The sequence below is a fragment of the Grampus griseus genome (assembly GCF_964374135.1).
Source record: "Grampus griseus genome assembly, chromosome: 11".
In the NCBI taxonomy this organism is placed as follows: domain Eukaryota; kingdom Metazoa; phylum Chordata; class Mammalia; order Artiodactyla; family Delphinidae; genus Grampus; species Grampus griseus.
In genome coordinates, this window is record NC_139005.1 from 44006884 (window position 1) to 44016623 (window position 9740).

Genomic DNA, 9740 nt, shown 5'->3' on the forward strand with positions numbered 1-9740 from the left:
TGTGACCTTTCTCATAACAACATTTTTATTCAGATGAAAATAGAAATTGGTTGGCTGCAGGATCTGGGGTGTGGGTTGATGGGTGGACATGAGGGGAGCCAAGGAGAGGGGAAAAGAACTGAAGAATAATAAAAAGAGAAACGGGATCTGTGGCTGTCAGCCAAGCCCACAAAGATTAGAAGATGAAACAGGTCTCAAGTTGCAGCTGAAAACATCAGGTTAGACCCAGGGAACTAGAACTATAGTGGCCTCCAGCCTAGAGATCACAAAGACACACGTAAGTCTAGGAAATCCATGTATCCTGAACCCCAGAGCTTCCTGACTCTCCGGGGCTGAGCTTTCACTTCGTGGGGAAAATGGGTAAGTGAAGATCTCACAGGTGCTAAGAGCTCCTGAGAGAGTGAGCTTGGGGCAGGAGACTGGCTCTCCAACCCCCTGAGATCCTTTTAGCTCTGAAAGTCTAAGGAGCGTTTTACGTACATCCACATGTAACTTAATGATTAACAAATACTTTCTCCTCTGGGTTGCTGTGTAAGTTTTAACTAATTCCTCAGGGTCAGCCAGGTCTCCCTCAGGTCTGCCCACCAGCCCTGCAGACCCCAGAGCCTTGGCAGCAGTAATGACCTCAAATGAGAACATCTCCACAAGTACAATGGTAATCACAGCCACAATAACTGAACAATTAATTTTGTCCCTCAACGTTAAAAAAAAAAAAAAGAAGAAAGAAAGAAAGAAGAACACAGGGAACTATACCCAATATTTTGTAATAACCTGTAAGAGAAGAGAATCTGAAAAAGAATATATATATATAAAAAAAAAAGAATATATATACTCAGTTATATATGTGTGTGTGTAACTGAATCACTGTGCTGTACACCTGAAACTAACATGATACTGTAAATCAACTATACTTCAATTTTTATAAATAAATAAAAAGAAAAAGTTTGCAGCCTAGCAATGAATAGAGCAATTCAGCAATTTCATTATCTCTTTTGGTCCTCGAATCAACCGTAGAGACAGGCCTAGCAGGTATTACTACCATGTTTTAGTAAAAACAGAAAACTAAGGAACTACGACGTGACTGCAAAGTCACTTGGCCAACGAGGGTGGAGCTGGGACTTGAAACCTAGAAGCCAAATCTCTGGCTCCCAGTCCAAGACACTCTAATACACTACCCAGTCCTGCCCAGCTGGGAATCCCTCCCTTACCAGCTCTGTCCCCACATCTGTGACTTGTCCTCTGAAAGCCCAGCTCCTTCCAACATCAAGAGGCCACAGTGTCTTACACGGCAACCCAGGAACAGCTGACCTTCTCTAAGAATCCCCCTACTTTCTCACATCCTGCCCCCTCAGCATCCAGCCAGGCTTCTGGAGCAAGAACGAGGGCATCCTTTGGGGAGGTCATTGGCCCCTGCCCACGGTCCTCACGATGCGTCTGTAACCTACCCACCACTCTGCCCTATGAACTTCCATCCCAGAGCTAAGGGGAGACTCGCTGTTTATATTTGTCGATTTGGTGTTTCGTTTCTTGTTGCCCAGCATAAATAGCTTATAAAGACATAACAAACAAACCAAAAAAAGGGGAAAAGTAGGAGCAAAGGAAATAAAGAGAAAGAAAATAAATTTTTAAAAAAGAAAAAGTTAGGGATATAAAATAGAGCCAAGAATGAAACTTTAAAACGCAAAATATAAGACCTATGCCCTTCCTAAGGTTGGGCCACAAGTTTGGCTCAAAACTGTTTAGCAGCCAACCCAGAAAGGAAAGTGCAGTCAGTTCCAGAGTTCACAGTGTCCATGAGATAAAACAGAGATAGACTACTCAGGGCAGTATAACTGTTCTTGGAGCTAAGACCAGACAGAAGGCTCTCCCAAGGACACCCCTAGAGAGATGATTGTGGTTCACGTCCTTACCATTGCTTTAAAAGGGAGTTTCTTGGGATGGATTCTAACAACTGCTCTCAACACAGGCGATGCCGTTGCACCAAAGGACTTTGGCAGCTGTGGGAGGGACCGAGTGCACCATGTACCCAGCTCTGTCCTCATGGACTTTGATCTAGGGCAGGATTTCTCAATCTTGGTATGATTGACATTTGCGGCCAGGTCATTCTTGCTTGTGAGGGGCTGTTCTTGCCTTGTAGGATGGCTAGCAGCACCCTTGGCCTCTGTCCACTAGATGCCAGTAACACCCTTTTCCCCAGTTGTGACAAAGTGTCTCCAGACCTAGTCTGACCGCCCCCAGTTGAGAACTACTGACCCAAGGGTAGAAATCATTGCTTCTATTTTCTTTTTAATGTGGAGAGACAAAAGGAACCTGGTTTTATTTTTATTATTTTTTACAGCTTTATTGAGTGCTTATTTACGTAATACAAAATCCACTCATTTAAAGTACGCAATTCTTGGGAATTCCCTGGTGGTCCAGTGGTTAGGACTCAGCGCTTTCACTGCTGGGGCCCGGGTTCAATCCCTAGTCAGGGAACTAAGATCCTGCGTGCCGCATGGCACAGCCAAATAATTTTAAAATATATAGTTTAAAAAATATAAAGTGCACAATTCAGTGGGTTTTAGTATATTCACAGGGTTGTGTAACCACCACCACTACCTAATTTTAGAACATTTTCATCACTTCAAAAAGTTACTCTGTACCCCTTAGCGGTCACTTCCCATTCATCCCTCCCCCAGTGTCTCTCGAATGGATTTGCTTCTTGTGCATATTTCATATAAATAGAATCATGCAACATGTGGAGTTTTGTATCAGGCCTCTTTCCCTTAGCGTAACGTTTCCAAGTTTCATCCATGTTGTAGCATGTATCAGTTTATATCCTTTTTATTGCCAAATAATATTCCATTGTATGGATATGTCATATTTTATTTATCCACACATCAGTTTAAGGGCACTTTGGTTGTTTACACTTTGGGGCTACTATGAATAACTCTGCAACAAACCCTCACAATTTTTTTTTTGAATTATAGTTGATTTACGTTGTGTTAGTTTCAGGTGTACAGCAAAGTGATTCAGTTATACATACATATATATCTTTTTTTTCAGATTCTTTTCCCTTATAGGTTATTACAAAATATTGAGTGTAGTTCCCACACGTACAAATTTTTTTTTAATTTATTTATTTTATTGATTTATTTTTGGCTGCGTTGGGTCTTCGTTGCTGTGAGCAGGCTTTCTCTAGCTGCAGCAAGCAGGGCCTGCTCTTCCATGCATGGGCTTCTCATTGTGGTTGCTTCTCTTGTTGCAGAGCATGGCGCTCTAGGCGCGTGGGCTTCAGTAGTTGTGGCGCTTGGGCCCAGTAGTTGTGGCTCGCGGGCTTAGTTACTCCAAAGCATGTGGGATCTTCTCGGACCAGGGCTCGAACCCGTGTCCCCTGCATTGGCAGGTGGATTCTTAACCACTGTGCCAGCAGGGAAGCCCATGTACAAATTTTTGAGTGGATATGTTTTCAGTTCTCTTTGGTATATACCTAGGAATGGAATTGTTGGAATGAGCTCTATGTTGTGGTGGTGTTGTTGTTTTAAAAGGAAGATGTATTTATTTATACTCATTTTTTAGATACCACACATAAGTGATATCATATGATATTTGCCTTTCTCTGTCTGACTTCACTTAGTATGATAGTCTCTAGGTCCATCCACACTGGGCAGCTTCAATCTTAAAATATTGTCACTGATTATTTGACCAATGCCCTGATGATAGGGCTTTCCTCACTGACCAGATAAAGACAAGGCCTGTGAGTGGGGCTTTTCCAGGGATCTTCCAGAAAGGTCAAACAGTGACAATTCTCTGGGGTTCTGCTCTTTGGGGAGTGCTTCAGGAGCCCGGCAGGACTGGAGTTGCTTGGGTGTGGAGTGAGGTCACAGCTTTCTGTGATATTAATAAGTTGGTCCATAAGACTGGCACTCACGGTTTTCCATTGTTTTTAGTGCCTTTCTTGAAAGGGGAAATGCAGTTTCTGCACTGTTTCAGAACATAGGAAACCATGAGTTAACTTTCTACAACTGTCATAACTGATTTCACATCCTATCTACAATCTGCATGTGGCAGGCGAGGTCACCCCAAGAGTGAGAGAGGGCTAGTGTTCTTCCATTTTTCAGACTGTGGGTATATTAGAAAATGAACGAGTGCCAGAACAGAGTTACTAAAACATTGGTATTTTTTTAACATCTTTATTGGAGGATAATTGCTTTACAATGTTGTGTTAGTTCCTGCTGTATAGCAAAGTGAATCAGCTATACGTATACATACATCCCCATATCTCCTCCCTCTTGCGTCTCCCTCCCTCCCACCCTCCCTATCCCACCCCTCTAGGTGGACACAAAGCACCGAGCTGATCTCCCTGTGCTATGCGGCTGCTTCCCACTAGCTATCTACTTTACATTTGGTAGTATAAGTGTATATATAAAACATTGGTCTATTTTTTATGTTTATTTTTAACCAACCAAAACTTCTAATACAATCAATAAATGCAAAGACAATGTGACCTTACTTGGCAATAATAGCAAAATCTATACTTGAGGGCCTTCAGGAATACAAGGCCCAGGCCAAAAAGCTCTCCTGGTTCCCTGCGTGATAACAAGAGCCTTCCTTTCTGTCCCTGTGGGAATTTCTCTGCTCCCCATGGGAGGTAGGGAGTGAGAATTCAGATAAGTCAACCTCCAGTTCTCTCTTACCAGGAGAGCACCTGTAGTAGGTCAAAGTGATGCCTCCTCGCAGCAAACCCAAGGAGGTGGGGAGAAGTTCATCCCCTCCATCCACGGCCATATCTCAGCCCCTGGCAGCATCCTTCTGCCTCTCCAGGCTTCCCCAAGTGAAAAAAAAAAATCACTCCCAGTGCTATAATGGATATTTACACCATTTCTTTCCTGTCTGGCCAGGGACCTCTGGACAGAGCAGTCCAGAATAAAAGGACTAGACGGCAGCTTTATTTAACTCATCCCTGTATCACACAGCAAAGGAGTCCTTAAAGACCCAGGACTTAAGAAGAAAAAGGTTTCTTCTTCCTCTTTCTTAAACCATGTTCAAGCTTCAGATTTTAGCCAAGTGTTGATAGAAGCTCTCCTCTGTCCAGATTTTACCAGATCCAAAGTGGGGAGGAGCTCTCTGATTGCATGAATGGAGTAGGTTTGCGTGCGGTAGCCAGTTTCCTCACAAGTTATCTAAAAAGCAAGCACACCTCACTATAGCAAGGATTAATTTTTCTCTAGCCAGTAAAATCTGGTTTCACATTAAGAATATATTGCGGGCTTCCCTGGTGGCGCAGTGGTTGAGACTCCGCCTGCCGATGCAGGGGACACGGGTTCGTGCCCCGGTCCGGGTAGGCCTGTGAGCCATGGCCACTGAGCCTGCGCGTCCGGAGCCTGTGCTCCGCAACGGGAGAGGCCGCAACAGTGAGAGGCCCACGTACCACAAAAAAATATATATATATATATATTGCCCCTCACGTTAAGATTTGGATTCTATTCCTTACAAAATGACAACCTATGCTAGGGAACACATGACTTCTTCCCAAGCCTGCATTAGCTCTGCTAGGTCACACACCCCCTCCTAGGTCAGGTGCAAACTTCAAGTTCCCATCCACAACACTCTTCCCTGAGAGAAGAAAAAAGGAGAGCTCAGTAAAAGCAGCTATCTGGCTTTGATTGAAGCTTTACTCTGATCTTCCACATCTTGATGTTTACTAGGCAAAATAATAATAACCATACAGTGATATCTTAGCTCTGAATGATGCAAGCGGTTTACAAAGCACTCTCACCTGCATTATTTCATTTGAGCCTCATCTGAGAGGTAGGCACAACGTATTTTTCCCTTGGAACAAAGGAAGAAACTAAGGCTCAGATAAATGACAGGCTACTTAGCTTGCAAATGGTAGAATGGGAACTAAGTGCGGAATTTCTGACTCACAGTTCAGTGCTTTTTATATAGCATATCATTGTTTACAGAGTGTTACTTCTTTAACATTGTCATGTCGGGCTTCCCTGGTGGCGCAGTGGTTGAGAGTCCGCCTGCCGATGCAGGGGACACAGGTTCGTGCCCCGCTCCGGGAAGATCCCACATGCCGCGGAGTGGCTGGGCCCGTGAGCCACGGCCGCTGAGCCTGCGCGACCGGAGCCTGTGCTCCACAATGGGAGAGGCCACAGCAGTGAGAGGCCCGCGTACCGCAAAAAAAAAAAAAAAAAGAATTATGGGGGTGGATGGCGGTGATGGGTCCACAACAGTGTTAATATATTTAATACCACTGAATTGTACAATTAAAATGGTGAAGATGGTAAGTTTTGTTATGTGCATTTTACTACAACCAAAAAAAAAGAAGAAGAAAAAAAAATTAAATGATACCACCAAAACAAAAGAATAATTACACATTTTAAATAAATGAATAGCCATTCCACATGCAGGTATTTACACAGAGGAAATATAAGCATATATCCACACAAAGACATGGACATAAACGTTCATAGCAGTTCTATTTGTAATAGACAAAAACTGGACACAATCCAAATGTCCGTCAACAGCTGGATGGATAAATAATTTATGGTAACTCCATAAAATGGAATACCACTCAACAATAAAATGAATGTTGATTTTCTTTTCTCTAAACAAAACTTCCTTCAGCCACTACGCATGGGCACTCTACAAGAGGGAAAGTCCAATAGCCTCAAGTCTCACGAGGAGCATTTCCCAGGGTCATTGGTGGCCTCTGGGGGAGGACGACTTTAAACAAAGTCCCTGGTTGGGGCGGCTGCTCTGTCCAAGTCCACTGCCTCTGTCCTGCCGGTCAAACCCACTGTGCCCCGGCCAGCGCGGGGCTGAGGGATAAGGTCTGGGACAATTCCTGAGTCAGGCAGGGATGAGCTATTTCAGGAAAGTGTCTCCACACGGCGCTGCTGGAGCTAGGGCAGCCCCTGTGCAGCTGCCCAGCAGAGAAGTTTTGTGACCGCCCCCTGGGGTTGACACATCCTTCTCTGTGTTTGGCTTCTATCTGGGGCAGAGGCATGTTACAGTTTACAAAGCCCTGGGGGTGTTCCAGGGGCACCCAACCAGAATTTCCAACTCGCATAAACTGAGCAGAACCTGAGCCCGGAATGAGGCCGGGACGTGCCGCAGGAGTCTGCTCTGCCGGGGCATTTGGCCCCCATGAAGCTGTGATCTGAGACGTAGCTTCCCTCCCCCTTCCCGCGTCCCTCTGAGATGATCAGCACACACCAGCCTCTTCAACTGGGCACAGCGTTCCAGAACTCAGGACACACCGGCACCACCTGTTTCTTCGCCCCCACGTAATAAAATTGGTTGAAGAGCCTACGGGATTTTGGGACCGGCGCCCTCTGGAGAGATTTCATACATCAACTCCTCCCCGGCAAAGAGGAAACGGCCAAGTAGGAGACAGGGAACAAAGTCCTATCACTGGGCGAAAGGAGACTCGAGTCTGCAGCGGCGGAGCAGAGAGACAGGCCAGCCACCCAAGGGAAGCTCCACTCAGAGCCAGGCTACCATGGACACCCTGGTCCGACTCCTGCAGCTGCTGGTGCTAATCCTGACCCTGCCCCTGCACCTCATGGCTCTGCTGGGTTTCTGGGAGCCCCTGTGCAAGACCTATTTCCCCTACCTGATGGCCATGCTGACAGTCAAGTGCAACCGCAAGATGGACAGCAAGAAACAGGAGCTCTTCAGCCAGATAAAGGGGCTGGCAGGAGCCTCGGGGAAGGTGGCCCTGCTGGAGCTGGGCTGTGGCACTGGCGCCAACTTCCAGTTCTACCCATGTGGCTGCAGGATCACCTGCCTGGACCCGAACCCTCACTTTGAGAAGTTCCTGACAAAGAGTATGGCCAAGAATAGGCATCTTGAATATGAACGGTTTGTGGTGGCTTTCGGAGAGGACATGAAACAGCTGGCCAGTGGCTCCATGGACGTGGTGGTCAGCACCTTGGTGCTGTGCTCGGTGCAGAGCCCAAAGAGGGTCCTGCAGGAAGTTCGGAGAGTACTGAGGCCGGTGAGCAGAATGGGAAGCGTATGGGCACGGGGCAACAAACGTAGCATCAGCCACCCTGGTGTCCAGGGCACCCAGGATGGGGAATCTCAGACACTAGTGCATTAGACACCCACCCACCGCCACCTGCTGGTGAACAGGAGATATGACCAGGGCCTGGATGGGGCAGGACAGGGTGCTGTGGAATCACACAGGTGATTCGCCTAACAAAGGGGGAAAGAGGGGTGAAGGACACCTAGGGATGTGGTGTTTAAACTGAGATCTGAGGGGTTAAGCAGGGGGTGGAGGGAGTGGCGGAAACAAAAGAGTGTTCTAAGTAGAGGTATTGGGGTAGTGGAATCCTTAAAGTTTGGAACTGGGTGTGGACAGAAAGGAGTTTAGGATGATTTCCAGGTTTCTGGCATGAGCGACTGGTGGAGGGAGTGAGGGAGGGTAGAGAAAAGTACCGTTTGCAGGACAGAAGAAGCCTGTTTGGGACTTGTTAGGTCTGTGGTCCCATGGAGACAGCCGGGCAGAAAACCCAGAGGCACTTTAAGTCCAGATCTGGAGGTCAGAAAAAGACGTAGCTGGAGATTTAGGTTTGGACGTCATCAGCTTGTAGCTGGTAAATTCCAAGCGCGTTGGAATTTGAGACCGAAACAGGAAAGGCCGTAGCATATCTGGCTTGTATCACCTGTTGGACATTTCCTTTTAGATTCATGCTTTCTGGAAGGTTTAAATTCATTAACGTTAAGAGTTACTTGTAACTTTTGGTTGGTTTTTTTGTTTTGGGTGCATGAGATCACCTAGGGAGGGTACAGTGAGGAGGGAAGAGCTGGAGGAACCCCAGCTCACTCAGGAGCCCAGTGCACCCTTCCGTGGGATGCTGGCTGAGATGTCCGGGATGCAGGCGTCTTGGTCTCTGGAGAGGGCTCAGCGCGAGCATCTCTGTATCCAATGAGATCTCTGCTCCTGGTTCCCCACCTCCCCATCTGTCTGCCCTCGGCTACGCTGGCCTTCGGGTCATTGTTTAAAAATCTCTCACCGGTCATGGCCCCTAGGTCACAGGAGGCTCTTCACACTCACTTTGAGTTGGGGGGTAAGAGCCGGGGGATGCAGAGAAGGTCACAGAGCCGGACGGTCTCCCTAAACTCGCAGGCCAGCACCTCCCACTCCACCAAGAGGTTCTGACCAGGCTTGGTCAGCGGGATGGAGGTGAGAGTAGAGGAAGGTTGCGGAATGGAGCAGGTAAGTGACGCTCTCTCTTCTCTCCCAGGGAGGAATGTTTTTTTTCTGGGAGCACGTGGCTGAGCCGCGTGGAAGCTGGGCCTTCCTGTGGCAGCAGGTTTTAGAGCCCACCTGGAAACACATTGGGGACGGCTGCTGCCTCACCAGAGAGACCTGGAAAGATCTGGAGAATGCCCAGTTCTCTGAACTCCAAATGGAACGACAACCCCCTCCCATCAAGTGGTTACCTGTTGGGCCCCATATCATGGGAAAGGCGGTGAAATAAGCCCCTCCTTCTCCCACCTCTCCGCGGGGAGCCCCTCTCCTTCTCTAACTTCAACCCTTCCTTGTGCAGTGAGAAAGCTCTATTCCCACCCTGACTACGGGGCGGAAACAGTTACACCCTGTCATATCCCTAACTGCAAATTCCTCGACTGGGTCTCCCAGTTTTTGCCCACTACCCCTAGGACAGCTCCCCGTCCCTTCCCCGCGTTCCCCCCACTTCTGAGACCACACCCACGTGCCCCCAGGACCTGGTCACAAAAGT

At 47.3% G+C, this 9740-nt stretch overlaps 1 protein-coding gene across 1 annotated transcript; it reads left to right on the forward strand.

Moving 5' to 3' along the window:
* Nucleotides 1-5412: 5412 nt before the first annotated feature.
* On the forward strand, nt 5413-9719 carry TMT1B (thiol methyltransferase 1B). Its single transcript, XM_082665711.1, has 2 exons — nt 5413-7990; nt 9243-9719. Exons 1-2 carry the CDS (start codon nt 7493-7495, stop codon nt 9477-9479), a joined length of 735 nt encoding a protein of 244 aa, XP_082521837.1. The 5' UTR covers nt 5413-7492; the 3' UTR covers nt 9480-9719.
* The last annotated feature ends 21 nt before the right edge of the window (nt 9720-9740 follow it).